Below are 18,764 nucleotides of genomic sequence, written 5' to 3'. Positions count from 1 at the left end.
GTCTTTATAGTGGCATGGCACAGCGAAATCTGCTGACTTACCTGCCATGAAGTCATCGGGTCTGTGGTAATAGATGGAGACAGATTTAAATAACCCTTGCGGATCAGTACCTAGAAGACCAGAGTATTTGGGATATCCACTAACCTCATGGCTGATTGTTCAATTACGCCGTCAGTATCGTATAACAGAGGACTAATGCTATCCTCAAGGAAATTGGATTATCGCAGGCTGAATGGCCACCTTAACTGTGACGAAGGGGTTTAGTATCACGTGGCCAATTCAGTGAGAACCTTTGCTCTCTTGAGTAATACCCATTTTCCTGCTCAGTCATAGAACTGCATCGGGCCTTGTCTAAGGTGAGGGCTAAATGCAGGGGCTTTAGGGAAGAGGAGTTTCCTTCTTGAGAGATTTCCGTATTGCTCTTTGCTGGAAGCCCCTGAGCTCTTTAAGGGAAAATAAAGGAAGTAAACCTCACTGAAGGAGGTAAAGAGGAACCCTTTTGGCCCCACGTTATTGAAGATATCTTTGCGGTGGGGAAACATTATTGTTCCCAATTGCAGACAAGCATTTAGCTTACAAAGGGAATACAAAAGCGTATTCATTGATTTGCGGGCTAAGCCTGGCTTTCCACTCCACATGGCCCGTGGCAGGGCTGAAGCAGGCTGTTGCCCTGTCGCATTGCACTGCAGGTCACAGGAGAGAGCACTTCCAATGCTGTACATTGTGCATGAGTCCGGGGAGACTGTGCGGCTATAGATGGAGGCAGAGTTGGCTATTCCAGTCTAGCTGCACTTTATTAAGCTCTATTGTTTCCTAGTCTAAGCTATGTCTTTTGCCTCACTGGCTTTCAGGCCGCTCGTCAACTCAGGTAAATCCAGGCTGAGAAAGCAGCTCATCCGCAGGTGGGCTCAGCGCCCTTTTGTCTTCACCTGCTGGTGGGGAATTGTCCTAACCCCCCAGCACTACTCTGATGGACAACCTGTCATTCAACCTCTCCTCACTTATTGATGAGAGTCCAGGCTTAGCACAGTAGTTTTCTTTAAGCTGCTTGCTCATTTCATTGAAGAGTCATTAGAAATTTATCTTCATCATTTCTTTTTTTCCCCATTGCCCACATGGCTTTCTGCATGGTTTGTGTTTACTCAGCTCGTCAAGGTCCACTGGTTTGAGTGTATCTGATGTGTATTTTTCTTGGAACCTTCAGTTGCCACATGTACCAGTGGAATAGCCTGTATTTGTAACCTATTGTGTGAAGACAGCTGACAAAGCGTTTTTCTGTATTGGCTTGATCTTATTTACACAAATTATTGTTTTCAAGGATTTCAAGAATGCACTATTTACATAGGGAAATGTATTGTCTCGTTGTTTTTACACAGTTTGGAGCAGACAGGAAGAACTCCCAACCACACGTATGGAACACATGTAAATCTTCTGCTACATCAACTTGTGTATTTTTTTCCTGTCCAGGTGCTTAGACTTACCGCCGCTATCCAGTCCGGGCAGCCCCGCTTGACAGCGGGAGTAACTCCCCTTTGTCACAAGCACATTCGGTCTTGGATTCGGCATCGCTTAGTTTGACACCTAATGGCACATCAGAAGGTAAGTCACTAATACTAATGGAAAGGTATTCCACAGCAAGTATACGGTTCAAATATAGATCCATTACATTGTTTTACATTGTTTTCTACGTAAGGTAGAATTAGGACCAGTTGTCACAAAATATTTTGCTTATTTCTTCTCTTGAATAAACCGTTTTTTTCGTCGAAAAATTTTGTGAAAAAGCTAGGGATATTAATTTGAGTGTGTCTGTCTGTCTGTCCATTTGTTTGTCTGTCTGTCTGTTTGTTTGCAATCTATAACTGACATTATAGTGTCAGATTTTGATCAAATTTTGCATTGAGATTCACAGTTTGAAACCTGAGATCAAGGTTGAAAACAAGGTTTATCCATGTATAAGTTTTACGTATTTAGCATGGGATAAAACTTGTCCAGGCTTCCTATATCTTGTTTTTGTCAAAAAGACTGACAAGGTTTCTCGAAAAAAGAGTTGTCATGGCCAGTTGTTGTGTAGGTAGTGGTATGGGTGTGGTATGATAGGTAGATAGGTTAAATGAAAACTTACCTGTTTGAAATTTGATGTGTATTTTATGTGTAATTATTTGTTGAGATAACACGAGATGAGATCTGCCCATGTGCGGTCAGCCATAAACCAGATGCTTGTCTTATGAGTGAAATGTTCTTATCATATTTTTCTGTAGTATAGCTATACCTGCTGATAAATTTGAATTTTTTCATAAAATACGTCATAAAGACAATGAACTGTTTATCGCTTATTTTGGAAGGAATTTTTTAGATGATGAAATGTTTTTAAAATATGAAATAACTTGCATTGTTTGAATCCTTTATTAATTAAGATCTTGCAGATGTGAAAAATGTAATATTTATTAAGCTTGAAATCTGGCTGCTGTGCCTAGTAGTGTTTGTATTTATTACAGCTGACCAATAAAAAAGAAGGAACTAAACAAAACTTACAAATGGAAAAATGTTCAAACAGACTTTCTCTGTGTCGCACAAATTTTGGGGCCAAAAAGATGCATACATGTATCTTAATATTTGCTGGACTCTTTCTGTTTTGCATGAAATCGGCATTTAGGGTTGACTAATTAAGGTCCTCACCTACAAGAGTCTGCGTTACTGAATTGTTATCAGTCCAGAGAAACCAACGATCATCAGCAGGGTTTAAGAAATTATCAGTCTTCATGAAATATTGGCTTGCGAATGTTACTTTTAGTAAAAATTATAATCATTTTGGTTTGACATGTATTAAACATGTTTAATTAAGGTCAAAGAATTTATACAGTGAAAAGATGGTAGGCATAGGCCATTATTTGATTGAAAAATGATTGTGTCGTTCTTCACATTTCTTAATCAAAACCTTGGTACTTAGTACAGGTCTGTTAAGGTCGATAGTCAAAATTGAAATGCTGACAACTGAACTAAGTGCACAGTGTAATAGCTAAAGAGAACTGGCTGACATGGTGATAAGCTTCCTACATGTATGTGGTCTGCCAGCAACCTGCGGATGGTCATGGGTTTCCCCCCCTGGGCTCTGGCCAGTTTCCCCAGACCATAATGCTGGCTGCCGTCATCGTATAAGTGAAATATTCTTGAGTACAACAAAAAACACCAATCAAATAACTAACTAAATAAATACATGTATGTATAGGCAGTTATAGGAATGGTCATACGCAACTTGTTGCATTCTGCTACATGTACTTTATACTGAACAAAGTGGCCATTGTTTAGTAGAAGTGTCAAAGTGCCAAAGGTCCCCATCAAGGATCTCTGGTGTAAGAAGTGTATGTGACCTGTGACAGTTGAACTAGGGGTACGGCGTACTGATTCTGTGTACTGTATTCATGAGTTTGAGAATGGATTTAAGGAAATACTACAGGAGGAGTATTAAATCAGGAAGTGATACAGATTTACATGTAGCATAGGGAAGTGCTAGAGAAGTAACCTAAGTGGTTCACAGTGAAGGATCAGTGTTGTAGGATGCGATGTACAGGGACTATTCATTTTCCCTCAGATTCGGTGTGCGTGCGTATGTGGATCGAAGATGTGTCAGTACTGAAATTCTTTAACCTTTTTTGACAGTTCGATTTTTTTTATCTTGAAGTATGATACAGTGTGACGTGGATTAAGCTTTTTACAGGTGAAGTCTTGGTTAAATTGAAGGGGATCTACATGAAATGGAGACAGGATATTTGTGAGAGAAGGACATAACATTTTTGATAGAGATATGAAAATAGTTATACAGCATATATTCATGTACTTTGTATAAAGTATGGTGTTGGTAAGGTTTGTGAACTGTTAGTCTCTGGCTTAAAAAGAATCCGTGGAATCTGACTGTTTGTATTTATTTATCGTTTTTTTTTTAATTGTTGCTTAATGGCGTACTCAGGTATTTTTCACTTATACAATTACGGTAAGTTTTATAAGTGGAGGAAACAGACGGCGTATTCATCCCCTTATCTGTACAGAACCACTGTGTATAAAGCCGTGATTGTTATTGACAGATTGTACACTAAAAATACAAAAGCTTTAACTTGGAAGTATTTGTTTAGCCAAAATGACATTTTTGTCTGTCTATGCCAAAAATGTGAAGATGTGGTTATAACTCCAGAGGTATGTAATGGTGCTGTTAGGATGATTTTGTGACTGTTTTCCAGCAGTGGGTCATCCCTGTAGAATAGGTCAGAGTTATCTGCATGTCCGGAATATATTGCGCTGTTAAAAAGGCTTTAACAGCACGTTAATGGTTATAAGGCTGTATGGTCACAGGTGGTCGGGATATTGCGGCTGCGAGAGCTGGCTGGTCGCTTTCGTGATCGATATTACCTGGCCGTCTGTATGGGGACAGTGTGTCTCTCATTTGACGATGTCAGGCAGTAGGCAGAAAACATGTCTGCGCTGGAACCGTCCAACCATGACGGGGAAAGAGGCGAATTGCAATGGGGGTCAGTCTTTTAGTGACCTTTCTTAGGAACAGTAGACGGTGCTGAGGTCAGGCCACACACAAGGTGTCAGCGGGGCTTTTGTGCGAAGACTATTCCAACAAGGTTTCCTTAAAACGCCAATAATGGCTCTAGCTGGAGAGAGCTTCTATCAGAAATCTTTTTACCGTAATGTATATGCATGTTTATTTGTATTGACTGTATCGATTACAGGATTGTGTTGCAATGGAGGTCGAGGAACTTGTTAGTGTTGCGTCACAACTTGCCCACCTGTAAAAGTGGGCGGTATTTAGACACACTTATGAATATTCAGTACCTGTGGCCTTGTCAACTGGGAGTTCTAGATGTTCCTTTCAAATGTTATAATTTATGATCTTCTTCATGGAGCTCTTAGTCTCTGCTCGTATTTTTGTGGGAACATACGACCATGTTCAAGCTGGGTATGCAGGTGAAAACTTATCATTCTCCATTATTTTCTCCCTTTTTTTTTTTGCCGTCTTAAGGTGACCTGGTGTTGTCAACTCCTGGAGACACCAGTTCATTCAACAACACAAACTGGGTAATGTCCAATGTCAACTCTGCCATTCAAAGTAAGTATTTCTAGAATCCAGGCTTAAGTATTTCAGACATGTAATCATAGATATGTAACTTGTAAAGTGATTATTAACAGAACGTTTCCAGGCCACTTTCACAGAGCAATGTAAGTCTAACTCCATTTAAGTTGTAAGATCATAGTATCTCATGGGTCTCATTTTGTAAGATTACATTTACATGGTCACAGCTGTAATTTGCAAAAAATATATTGTTGGTTATTTGTGCTCCCGAACACCATGGCGTAATGTCTGTTTTGATCACATGTTTTATATTGCTTATGTTTAATAGTTCCTAACACCATAATGCCATCAAATAAATAGAATATTCTTTAGTATGGCATAGAACATTCATCGAGGCAATCAAGTAAATAAACATTCTCAGATCTTTTTTTTTTGAAGTACTTGTGCTCGATAAGGAAACAAATGTGTCATCCCCCCATTTGACAACAATATGGTGAAATTATTTGTGGAGAAAACTTCACATAAATAGATTTTAAGAAAGTTTTTTATTGTGTGTTTTTCTTTCTTAACAGTCAAAACTGAACCAGGCACAGAGAACAGTTCCTCTGGGTCACCATTTGCTGTACCCCCAGCAACAGGGGAAGCGGAGAATCTAGAGAATTTTTCAGGTATGTATTAGTCCTGTCTCGGAGACCCTGTCCTAATTAGTTCCACTTGATACAGCCGTGATGGCTAACTTAAAGGGCATTTCCTCAAAGCATTTCTCTGGGAATCTTTGTTTTCCGGTTAGTGAGAGACTAGGGAAGTTGGAGGGTTGGTATGATAGCAGGTGTGCAACAGCCAGATGTAGACCCATAAACAAGGAAGCTGGGCCCCGCTCTTAAGACGTACTGCCAATCAAGGCGGATTCTCACCAACTCTAGAAATGTTGGGAGAGTTTTTACAGGGCAGTTTAGGCATAGGAAAGGATCCAGCATGGAAGCTTTAGAATGAGTCTGGAGTTATTTGCGGATTGTGTTTCTTGTCCTGTGTGGTATTCCATAAGGAAGCCAGATCCTTGCCAGTTGACCCCATGATGAAGACCAGATTTACCCTCAATAAGGGCCACTTTCACGGCAGGTGCCCCCAAGGGTGACCTGCCCCCTAGGGTAACCAGCTTCCTGCCCCAATTTGCAAACGGAAGTGACCAGTGTGATAATCCTCAAGCCACCAGTAGAGCAACCCTACAAGAATCTCTTGTAGAGCAAATTTCCACCATTCAACTAAGAGTGGCTGATCAGGAGTGAAAAGGACTTAGACTGATCTTTAAAAAGGCTTTATCAGGGATTTTTGGCAAAAAATCCATTATTGTCAATCAAATCAAATTTTCTGTATTTACAGCTCCAATTATTGCCTTTCATTAAATATCAGACTCATAGATTATTCTAAAAATCTAATGACTTGAGAAAGATATAATGTAACCCACCTTTTTATGAAATTTAAGGAACTTTGTTATTAATTTTGAATGATAAGATATGAACAAATTAGGCTCATATTTTGTGAAAGGTAATTATCTGGGACCTTAGAAAATAAAATCAAACATTCATTTTTTTGGGGAAAAAATCTCTGATACAGCCTGGTTGAATTTCAATTGAGACGTAAGAGGGGGGGGGGATATTAAATAAATCCCCCTGTTACAGATGAAGGGAATTAATTCTGAGTGGAAACAAGACCAGTCTATTTACATAACAAAGTCAAATTTATTTTGACCATAGAAATTATTGAAAATCTTTTTCATAAACAATTCTGAGGGGAAAAACTCGCTTAGTTACACATATGAACATTATAAAAGCACCTTCATCTGTATCTAGATTGAGTAAAACCTGATGCAGTTTTATTGTTATATGACATTTGTAGATGCACATTTACCTATTCACAAAGAAACAAATACCCACTTAATGTGCACACTACTGTATTCATCATGTGGGTGGCAAAGAACTGACTCTGCTGTGCAGACATGAGGTGATCTCTGTATGTTTGATGTTAAATCCTCATGTACTGTATTTGTGGTGGTCTGACTGCATGCAAAGATAGAACCAATCAAAAGGGTGATGTAGATATCTAGGTCAAAGCTTTTGGTGTTGAGATTCCAATCATTGATAAACAGTAAAAAAATTGTTTACCTTGCCTGTTGCCCAGCACTCCCTTCTGAATCCAGCCAGCACCCAAGCTGTGGCTTGGGATTCCAGCCTGTCAAGAATTTCCCTGATCTGTCTTGAATGATTGTTAAGGGCTTGAGTCAATAAATACTGGGTGATCGTGAGCAGATCGTTTTTATTTGCTGTAACATGTTTCTCTTATTAAGACCTCAGCACTGAGGTGTCTTCATAAACATAGCCCATGCTCACTGCCTACTTCCAGCCTCTCTGTTTGGTTCAGCCTTCTCACTTTTTTTTTCATTTTTTGCTTTGAAGAAACACTGAGAATGGCCCTGATAAATAAACATGGGTACTACACTGCTCTTTGCAATAAATTTGTCAGCTATTGTAGCAAACAGCAGTAAATTTTTTGCATTTTTGTTTTCATGTTTATGTGGTTAGGGCAGTCCTGAGCAGGCCGTCAGATTATACGCGAAATTTTTGCTGTGCATTTCTGTGGCACCTTCACGTTCATGGCTATTGCTTCGAACTGGTTCATTATTATGTATTATTCTTAATGGACCTTATATCTCTTAAAAACAGTGCCATCAGATGGCACTAATGTTCAGTAGGTGTTGCAGTCTTGTCTAAGAGATTCTGACCAATAACAACCTCTGTTGCAGACCCGACCACCACTTCCTCAGCCAGTTACACAGGCTCTGATTTGACAGCTGTATATAGCGGGTAAGTTATATCTAACATATATAGAAATTCAACTTACAATTTGCCAATAATGGAATCGTATGTTTCTTTGACTGAAGTATTTTGTTTATAAACTGTTCAGGTTTTTTAAATAAAAAGGATTATTTTACTCCTTTTATACTTTCCTGTTTAAAATGTATATTTTCAGCTAATATCCATCTTCAGCCAGCATTTTTTTTTCTTTTCGTGTTTAATAAATTGATTTTCGTGATCGGATGTGAAGGAATAGAGGTGACCACTGTAAGGGTCTGTGTATAAATTATACACCTGAAAACACCACATAGGAGAGTATACATGCTGCATATGTCAATACTAAATGTCAACCTTTGTTACAAAGTAACACCTGCCATGTCTGGAATGGTAAAAAACAAACAAAAAAAAACAAAAAAAACCCCCTGAATATAAACACATTTTACTGTCTGCTCATACAGAAACAATATGCAAACCTACCCGTCAAATACCATGACAGCCAGCCAGAATGCGGGATCCTTTGCCCTGTCCAATCCTGCAATGTATGGCTATGGACCCCAGGCAGCACAGAGTCCTTACGTATTACCCTATTCCACAGAATGTAAGTATAAGCTGTCATTTGTAAACATATACCTGCAGACCTTCGAAGGTATTCAAACTCCAATAAATGAAACGCTTGCGTGCAGATGTCCTTGCTCACAGCGTTAAATGATTTACTTGTGTTGAAACCTGGACAATGTTTTATGATGTTGGTCAATGGAGAAGCCAATTTGTAGAACATGAGTACAGTTACGTGGAACTTTGAAAAACAAAAAACCTCATTTTAACTAGATATTATAGCGTGTTAGTTTTCCATCATCAACATTGTCAAATTCACACTGTTCATTGTAAATTAGTCTGATGATGATATTTTTTTTCATGGTAAATGTTGAGGTGAGGAAAAATTACATTCCATCATAGATGATAATGGCTTCAGTATAGTAGCGAAGTGCGAAAGATGTGAACATGGGACATGCATAGGGTACATATATTGGTTTAAGCGCGTGGGGTATAGTTTCTTTGACGCAGCCTGAAATCGATTGTTTTTGACTTAATGATGAAGTTTCTGATGCATGCCCATTATGTTTTGATATTATACATGTTTGCCCTGAGTAACCATTATTTTCTAACTTCATACATGCATCTCAATTAATAAAAAATGGTGGCATGGAATTGCTTTGTTCGTCTCTGTTATAATGGACGTGCTTACAGCAGTTATGACGAATGTGCATTAAAACCAACTGTTCATGCTTAAACGTTCAAATAGTATTCCTCAAAGAATGCACGCCTAATGATGAGCCTGAAGTGCCTCAAGGCCTTTATTTTGGTGTCCCTATGTCCTCACTGGCCTTGTTTGAATTGTTGCTTTCGTGTGGATTGGTGCTCTCCATGTCAGGGCTGTTCTGAAAGTGGATGATGGATGGGAAGGGAGAGTTCCCCTTGGACAGATCAGCTGGGAGTGTTAACTACTGGCCTATTACATGTACATCCAGCTAAGCCTGGCATGTTGCCCCGGGAAGAATGATTACCCCCCACACCAGTGCTCTGCCTTGTCCCCTTGCATCTCTCAACACATTCTCTTCTCCTAGGACTCCATCTCCCATTGAGAATTACATGGCCAAAAGTCTGATAACCTAAAGTATTCCTCAATGTAGCACAAATTCATGCATTCATTTATCATGTGTTGTCAGCGATGAATTCAGAACTACCAACATTGATGACGTGATGACATTGCAGTTGGAATAAAGACTGTTTTTCTTACCTGAAAAATAAATTGAAAGGAAACATCACCAATATGGAACCTCAATATGTTATTCAAACTCTATGGACTCTTTAGTTTACATTTCGTGTCACTTTTTTTATTAGAAATGTGCATTTCTCTCCAATCGTCGTTCAACAGTGAACGTCCATTTTGTTCGTACATATATATTTAACATACAAGTGATAATATTAGTTTGTTCTCAAACTCTTCGCTTTTTTTTGTAGAAACATTACGCTTCATTGTTTTCTCTTTTCATGACTGAAGATCCATATTAACTTGATTCAGTACTGAGGTGATACTTAGCTACAATTGGAACATGAGTCTACTGTATTGTGGAAAATAAATGGTACAAAACGAGATCAGTCCTTAATCTCATTACGTGACATTTGGTTGTTATGTACTCTTAACCATTTTGCCTGTTTTTCAGCAGTTAAAATAAATAAGGGGAATAGTCAGATGTGGAATTATGGGCAAAGTCCACAAACTTACTACAGTAAGTAACAAAAATTTCTATTTTACAGTACCAAAATAGAAGGTTTATCTTTCCCTTTTCTCTTTACTTTTTTCCCCCCCTTTGGAATTCCTTTTTTTGTGTAAGTCTTTGTTGTCACAGTGATAAACATTCCACATCAGTGCTCATTATGGTGAAATGTAGATTGGAAATCTTTCCTTTTCAAGATCTTTGTAAATAAGCCTTTCCATGAAGAAGGCGGTAGTAAAAGGTACCCATTGAATGGTTGAAGCCTACTATTTGTGTTCGTGTATTAAAAGGTGTTCGTATTCCTCTGACTAGGGAAATTCTTTTTGGTGCTAAGCTATAATGCTATCTAAAACATGTCACAAATTTCGCTTTCTATTGGCGTTTAACAAGGAGAGTTTCATGGCTCTGCATTGTTCACTGCCAGACAAGCTTGATAGAGCATTTGATTGCTGACTTCACCATATCCTGTGCATTAGTGTTTGTATTCTGGGGGTGAACGCTGATCGTGGAAGCCATTTCCTTTGTGGATAAACAAATATCATGTCATGTGATGACCCTGAACAAGAAAAAATGTCGCCATACCATATATTTATTTAGACTTGATCAAACAGGACTTTTGTGACATATCTCATTCATCTATATTTCCAATATTCCTCCACTGCTTGGCCTCTTTTCCTCTTTTACCTCACCTAATATCCACACAGTTACATAGCTTTTTTTTTTTTTTTTGCCTATAAGGATATACATAGATGTCCATATTGGAATGACTGTCACATTTAATGACATGACTGTTTATTTTTTTATTCTGTTGCCCTATCTATTCTATTTATCTCCTTCTTTTAAGCCGACAATTTGTACTAACTTTACTGCATGGTTTTTGAGATATATGTAACAAGTCGTGCATTGCATGAACGTTGTAAATAAAGACACCATATCCTAGGTAAATGTTGCAAATGTTTGAAATGTGTTGGAGCCACTGTTTTGATGCTTCCTCATAACATTGCTTTTTTGTCTTTTTCTTTTGGTTGACATGATGTATTCTGTGGTTACTTACATCCACTGTGGCATGTCTTTTCAGATCCATCATTTAATACTGGGTCAGCCTCTGGATCCTCAGGGTATCCGTCTCAACAGGTCAGTTAAAACAGTAATTTATACCATAGGCTTGACACATGCAGTGCACTGGTTAAAGTGAAAGGAAAAAATCTTAAGTGTCATGGTATCAAATGTTAATCTCAGTGCAATAAAATTGAAGTTTACATACATAAGCCACAGACCCATGTTATTGATGAAGAGAAAGTCTAGATGTTATTGATGAAGAGAATGTCTAGATATTAGGTATTAAGTTTTTGCACATGAAGAATTTAGTTTTGAGCAGGGTAACATCATTGCTGTAATTCTTCAATCTTTTAGCATGTTTGGACGTGTTTATTCAAGCATATTTTGATGGTATTAGCCTACTCTTTTTGATGCTCTGAAGTTTTGTCAGCAAAATCAAACTTAAAAAGTCCCATAATATAAAGTCAAACTGAAAGTTGCTCTTTTATATGCAAAAGAGTCAAGAAATCAAAAGTTTTCATTTTAAAGCAGTTATGTACTTCTGAGAGTACATTTTTACAGGCCTGACGGCCTCTGTTGCTTAGTCAGTTAGCGCGCTAGCGTAGCATAATGGCCCAGAAGCCTCTCACCAATGCGGTCGCTGTGAGTTCAAGTCCAGCTCATGCTAGCTTCCTCTCCGGTTGTAAGTGGGAAGGTCTGTTTAGCAGCCAGCCTGGTCGTGGGTTTCCCCGGGCTGTGCCTGGTTTCCTCCCACCATAATGCTGGCTGCCGTCGTATAAGTGAAATATTCTTGAGTACGGCGTAAAACACCAATCAAATAAATAAAATAATAAACACAGGCCTGACTTTATGTGAAGTGCAGCCTTTTACTCCACTGGCCCTTTTGTTACAGTGCGTGGATGGATTCAGTACATATCCTTACACCCAGGGAACGGCTTATCCCCCGAACTACTACCCCTACATGACGACAACGTCAGGGGGTGTGGCTTCTGCCCAGACAACAGTGCCTTCTACACAGACCTATCAGCTTCAGGACATCCCACCCTCGGTAACGACCGGTAAGTGCTCCTCTGTCGTCTTTTCCCGTCCTCTTTTTTTTGTCTTGTGTGGGTACAGACTGTGACCTTACAGTTAACAGAGCTTTACATCAAAGTCTCAGCTCAATGCTTCAGCTGGATGCTGAACAGGACTGGAAAGTTTTCTGTTCAGGTGTGAATAGGTAGACAGTCCTAGTGATGTATTTGGATCTCATTGTTGGGTCAGAGCCAGCATTTTGTTTCAGTTTTTGTTTTTGTCTTCAAATGAACAAGACCCAATGCAGGGAATACATTTTTTTAGCAAGACATGGTGTAAGCTATTAGCTGGTCAGGAGAGACAGTAGTGGGTTGGGAAACTCACTAGCTGGTTGGGAAACTCACTAGGTGGTTGGGAAACTCACGAGCTGGTTGAGAAGGTCCAAATGCCAAGTAATTATTCCTTAGTAAAATCACTCAATTTACAGAACAGTTAACTCAGTAGTAAGTGATGAGGTCATCAACCAATCAATCAACTTCTTATGTGTATTTGATAACCTTAATAACATTGATTTGCAGTACATTGGTCAACACAAAGGCCAGGACCATTGCTGTATTCCTTCTTGTTGCTTATGGCAATTTTTTAGTTATTTTTCCCCTATAAAATACACAGGTAAATAGTTTAAGGTTTCTTATGGAGTGAACAATGACCAGGTCATTAGGTTGATGTAGTCTTTAAGTATTACTTAGGATCGGCCACAAAGTGTTAGCCCTGATTTCGCAGAATACCCTAACTCTGGAACCTTTTCAGCCGCCCCTGCAATCAATATATCGAAACAGTTTGAGAGAACCATGGGGCGTAGAGACATAATATGCACAGTTTTATCAAGGTTGCATCCTTCATGACAGAAACAAATGATTTTTAACATCATTTTTATAATAATTGTATGCGTAAATTCCACTGAAAAATGTGCTTTAGTGGTTGAAAAGGTAGAAGATTTACAAAATCGAGAAATTAAATGATAGTTTTTTTTCATTCATACATTGGATTGAAATGATACTCTTTGCAAGCATTTTATAAACTTAAAAATAGCATCTCAGTGTAAAACGCATGTTGAAAATTTTGTCCCTTTCCTGTTTTTTGTTGCCAGGTATTACCTGCTTTTATGTTAGCAGGTATGGTTGATTGAACACATGCTGTTCCCTGCAGATCTTTTCATACAGAACAAGCTTGTGTGATGATAAATGTGGAAATGTGTTCATGGGTGTGGGGACAAGAGATAGAATGAGATATTCTTCTTGATGCAAACACAAATATATCTGGGCTAAATCTGCAGCCTTTTGTTCCCTAGCTGCTTTTCATACACCAGTCATACTCTGTGCTTCTTCACGGGGATAATGAATGTATTTTAAAAAGATGAGACCGAGGTCTCTGTATGTAAGCCCATAAATCAGATTGCCACTTCATAAACCAGAGAAGGTTTTTTTTTTTCGTGACTGAAATTTGACAAATGGATTTCAGTTATCTTTCATCACAAACCATTGACATCTTTTTCTTTCTTTCTTCTTCTTTTTTTTTTTTTTTAAACTTTTCATCCTGTGCAGCAAATTACAGATGTTCCATGAATAAATTTGGACCCTTGTGTATACTTACAATTTCCCCTTCTGTACATTAGATTTTTTGTTCCTGGATAGACATTGGTGATGGTCAGTTGTGGTCTTGACCCTCAGGCCTAGTGTCCCAGCAGTGTAACACAAAAGCTGAAAAAAAAATAGACTTGCTGTGAAGCAAACGTCAAGAATAGATGGTATAAAAAGAAAAACATTACTTGCTGAAATGTAGTTCCCCGGCTCAAGTTTGACATATTCTAAATGACATTAATAAAATGTAAAGAAAAATTTACGAAGATTCCTATGATATGTCGTCATAGCGGGATTGAACTCCAGATGAGCCATAAGTTGAGTGCAGGAATAAAATTTAATTATAAAATAGCAGTTTCATTTGCAAGTTGAACCAGGGAAACGGGTTTATTGTTCTTGTGATTAGGCCAAAGAAACTGCATCCATACAAGCACAGAAGTTAATTTATCAGAAATTTCAAGTCTATTGAACTTTAGTCTCAGTGAAGGTTTTCGTTTTTTTTTTTTTTTTTGGCGTGTGCATTATAAAACCCTGCAGTCACATGGATTGTAGCATGTGATGAAAACCGCATTAGATAAGTCCTGTCAGCCTTTAGACAATAAACTGTGGGTTGTTTAATCATGGGAATAGTTGGCTCATTTGAAGAAAACCTTGCCATGGGCTTCATGGTTTTCGTGTTTCTGCATGCCTGAGCTGTAATGGTATAGTCTTGCTTAACATTCATAACAGACAGTTCAGACATACTGGTGGTTTTAAGTTTTCTTTCCTGGGAGAACAGATACATGGAGTTGATAGAGGATGCACATTGTAGTCGTGGTTGGCAGGAAGGGGTACCTTGCTCTGAGGCTGCTCAAATAGTCCTTGTAGCTTTATACCTCAATCTCAGTTTCACCTAACATGATCCTATGGCTGATCACAACTGCTTCCATTGATATTTTTTTTTTTTTTTTTTTTTTTTTTGATTGGTGTTTCACGCCATACTCAAGAATATTTCACTTATACGACGGCGGCCTGCATTATGGTGGGTGGAAACCGTGCAGAACCCGTGGGAAACCCACGACCATCCGCAGGCTTTCCCACGTACGACCGGAGAGGAAGCCAGCATGAGCTGGACTTGAACTCACAGCGACCGCGTTGGTGAGAGGCTCCTGGGTCATTACGCTGCGCTAGCGCGCTAACCGACTGAGCCTCGGAGGCCCCGCTTCCATTGAATACTGTATGACTTTGGTATTATCTTGAAATTAAGAGAAACGTTAGGTTTGTGTTTTTGGTGAAACTGCAGCTGTTTCTGCTGTTTTGATTTCATTGTGTCTCTATAACACCCTACCATATATATGCAGCTCGCTATCATATATGTGAAATATTCCTAAACTCCAAGCAAATAAATAAATACATCTAGCACATTACCAGTATTATCGGGATAACCCTCTGTTTCCAAACTTGAAGACAATTTTGGCATAAAAGGATACCAGTGAACAAGTCTAAGCATGTTAGCTGCATTCTAAGCTTATGTTTCCTTACATTTGTTTAGAGGAATATAGTTTCATTTTCACGTCTAACTCACTCAGACGTTCTAGACATTCACTCTGTTGTCAAAAGTGTGACGTTATTAACACAAAAGGCCATACTGTTTTGTTCCTCACATTCCTGCACCCCTCCAGTATGTGTTGTTTACATGTTATGTTCTATTCACCACCTTTTGCTTTGTGGGTACAGCCAGTGACAAGCAGCGTAGCATTGCTTATGTAGTACCCAGCAGGATGCCTAATTCAGTAATACCCTGTAGATGTGTCTTATGTGGCTTCACTATTTGGTACTAACCAACCGGGCTTCTGTTTAGGATGTACCATGTGACTAAATCAGTACTAACCAATAGTAATGTTGCTGGCGTCTTGTGCCAGTCTGTGCTAACCAATGAAATTGCTCTGTTTCTTTGTCTGGCAGTTGATTCCTCTCATTCAACCAATCATCTGATCCATATGCATGGTCGAGCTGTTCAAAGTTTGCAGCATGTTCTACAAGCTAACCACCGCCTGCCCCCAACAGATTCTAATTTGCATATATCAGGTGTGTCTTCTAATTACTTACCTGCCCATTCATGTCTTGACTCATTGTACCCTTCTTGCTTGAAGCTATGAAATGTGCTTAGTTAGCAGTTTTTTTTAAAGGTGATTTTGTTTCATCTACAGGATGTTAGTGTACAATATTCATCAATCTTTATGCCTGCTTTAAAGCCATATCATTTGACTGTAGTATGCAGACTGCTGTGTTCGCCCCAGACAAAATTAAATTTTTTTAAATATCATAAATTAAATAATATTGTGCTGAAATATCTACATTATACTACATTTCAAATGAAGCTAAAAACACCTTTTAACAAAATTAACGTAATGAGTAACATAAGTCATTGATGAACTATAGGTCAAATGTAGTAAATGAGAAAACCCAACCAAGTACATGTTTTTTGAGAGTTTAGGTCCATTGAGGAAAAATCACATTATTGCTCAAACTAACTTGAATTCTTTTAAAACACACTTATTAAGGTTATTCCTCTCGTGTCATTTATGCTGTAGGTTTTGTAGTGCTTATAATCAGTAATAGTTTGCTTTGTTGTGATGTGCTCTTGTAATTAAGAATGCATGGTTTTGATGTGACAGCTTTATGTGTTCAATACATCTACTAGTGGGGTCGCTGTGAGTTCAAGTCTAGCTCATGCTGGCATCCTATCCGGTCCTACGTGGGAAGGTCTGCCAGCAATCTGGGGGAGGTTGTGGGTTTCCCTCTGCTCAGTGTCCTCCCACCATAATGCTGGCTGATGTAGTATGAGCGAAATATTCTAGAGTTCGGTGTAGAACACTAATCAAGTTAATACACAAATATATACTAAATGAGCAGTGTGTCTTTCCACTGATTAGTCATATTGGAGTTTTTTGCTCAGATTTAGATGTCTGCTCAGCGTTACCCCAGTAGAAAGACCTAACAGGTCTTACATGTTTGAGTGTATGTGTTAATTTTGTTTTAGGGGTTCAGGGAGGATCAAAACTTTCTGGATCTTTGTTTCACATAGTCAGCCTGTTTTGTAATATGTGCCTTTTAACCCTTTAATTTGCTTCAAGCTGTTTTTAAAACCAATCAATCCATACACATGTTACACAAGCATTCTTGTAATGGCTTGTCTCTTTAAGCCTCAGTTATACTTTGGTTGTGATTGCATATTGTAATCAATAGTTTGTGTACCTGTTTATAGATAAAGGTTAGCAGACATCAGCTCGAAGAGTTAAATCAATGACAGGGCTTTGAGGTGTGAGAGTCAGATGGAAATGATGCTAATTACCCCTGTTTGTGTCAAAATTTAAATACCTGAGATAGCTAGAGACCACAGTCCTTTAGATGTACTGCTAAGTATGGACTCTGACAGTGTACTGCTTTACCATAACAGTATAAAATGCAAAAAAAAAAAAAAAAAAAAGGAAATGCCGTAGGAATGAGTTTGAAAAGTCAACATTTGGAGCAGGCCAGTGCTTCACGTGGCTGTATTGAAGTTAATGGCGCTGAACTGATATGGATTTGTGTGATGTTTCCTGGTGGTTGCGTGACCGTGCAGTTTTCTCCCAAACGGCGCGCACCTCTGCTGTGGCTTGACGGCCATAAATCTTCGTGGTCATGGAGTCGGCTGTGTTTACTGGCGTCCTCGGCCTACAGTTCATGTAACCAACCACAATGGAGGTGAAATGCTTCAATGATCTCTCTGAATACAGACTCATGATTTCGCAAATGTGAGGCTTGTTAGACCACGTCCATTATTCTCTCTCGTAATTCTCTGCTACTGGCTCAACTCGTGTTGGACTGCTCCACAACACACCTAATAATAAAAGGCAACGTTCAGCTGAAACACAGCAAAAAAATAATAAACAGTTAAAAAATATAGAATATCTTAAATTTCAATCAAGCCTGATATGTGTTTTTTTTCGCACAAGGAAAGATCTGAACTGCCACTTGGCTTGGCTTAGCAGTTCATTTATTAAATGTTGTAAAGGTTATGAGTAATGTCATCCTTTCTCAGGATTCCTGGGACAGACGGACATAATCATAATTTACAGGATAAAACCATGACCGTACTACCCTAGTTCCTCAACCTTTTCGCATCTGAAAGGGCAACTTTCAGTGGAATTTATGCATGTTTTTAATTTGATTTTGAAGACAAAACTACATCGGTTGCATTGGCTTATTTCGGGGCTTCACAAAATTTCATCTGTGTGCAAAGAATTATGCTTTCAGAAGTTGCTTGAATAAACACTTTGCAAACATGCGAAAAGGTTGAATAATTACAGTAATATATATGAGCTGACACTGGCGATGCCATGTATATTTAAATGTATTATTTGCTTTGTTTGTCCACTTCTGCATTTGAACATCTCACAGTAATTCGCTTGCATACTTGCATTTAATGGTATTGTATGGACTGTTTTCCACCAATGTCCTTGTGACTGACACATCTTGCTTGTGCTAATATCTGGTGTTTTTCTCATTTGCTTTCAGCTGATAACCAATTTCCATCAATACCCAGTAGCCCATCGCCTACAGCTCTGAAATCAGAAACAAACGGAAATACTAGTAAGTAGTAATTTTCAGCTTGTGGCTTAAACTAGCTTTGCATAAGGGAAGGTATCTCCTGAGATAATAATTTGATGCCTTGGCATGAAAAAAGTGCTTCCTTATCCAAACCTCATCAGAATTTGTTTTTGCCATGATATTCATCTGAAATACTATCAGCTTTTGCCTACAGTACTTTTGTCACTCATACATTCCTTACTAAAACTGCTCATGTACTTTCTTTAGCTGTTACCAT

At 38.6% G+C, this 18,764-nt stretch overlaps 1 protein-coding gene across 9 annotated transcripts in view; it reads left to right on the top strand.

Annotated features, from left to right (window-relative positions):
- The window catches only part of LOC135471828 (eyes absent homolog 4-like), a 135,498-nt gene that overhangs the window by 93,757 nt on the left and 22,977 nt on the right, over positions 1–18,764 (top strand). For 5 of the 9 annotated variants that reach the window (XM_064751197.1, XM_064751199.1, XM_064751201.1 and 2 more), the window contains 10 exons: positions 1,468–1,599; positions 5,021–5,107; positions 5,644–5,739; positions 7,872–7,932; positions 8,382–8,521; positions 10,149–10,214; positions 11,281–11,336; positions 12,154–12,319; positions 15,860–15,982; positions 18,455–18,529. In XM_064751197.1, coding sequence (XP_064607267.1) covers positions 5,080–5,107; positions 5,644–5,739; positions 7,872–7,932; positions 8,382–8,521; positions 10,149–10,214; positions 11,281–11,336; positions 12,154–12,319; positions 15,860–15,982; positions 18,455–18,529 — 811 coding nt within the window. In that variant the 5' untranslated portion in view covers positions 1,468–1,599; positions 5,021–5,079. The remainder of the gene's footprint in view (positions 1–1,467; positions 1,600–5,020; positions 5,108–5,643; positions 5,740–7,871; positions 7,933–8,381; positions 8,522–10,148; positions 10,215–11,280; positions 11,337–12,153; positions 12,320–15,859; positions 15,983–18,454; positions 18,530–18,764) is intronic. The other 4 variants (XM_064751203.1, XM_064751204.1, XM_064751205.1 and 1 more) reach the window with 4 other exon arrangements.

The sequence above is a fragment of the Liolophura sinensis genome, chromosome 7 (assembly GCF_032854445.1).
Source record: "Liolophura sinensis isolate JHLJ2023 chromosome 7, CUHK_Ljap_v2, whole genome shotgun sequence".
NCBI lineage: Eukaryota > Metazoa > Mollusca > Polyplacophora > Chitonida > Chitonidae > Liolophura > Liolophura sinensis.
This window is presented reverse-complemented; position numbering and strand designations above follow the sequence as displayed.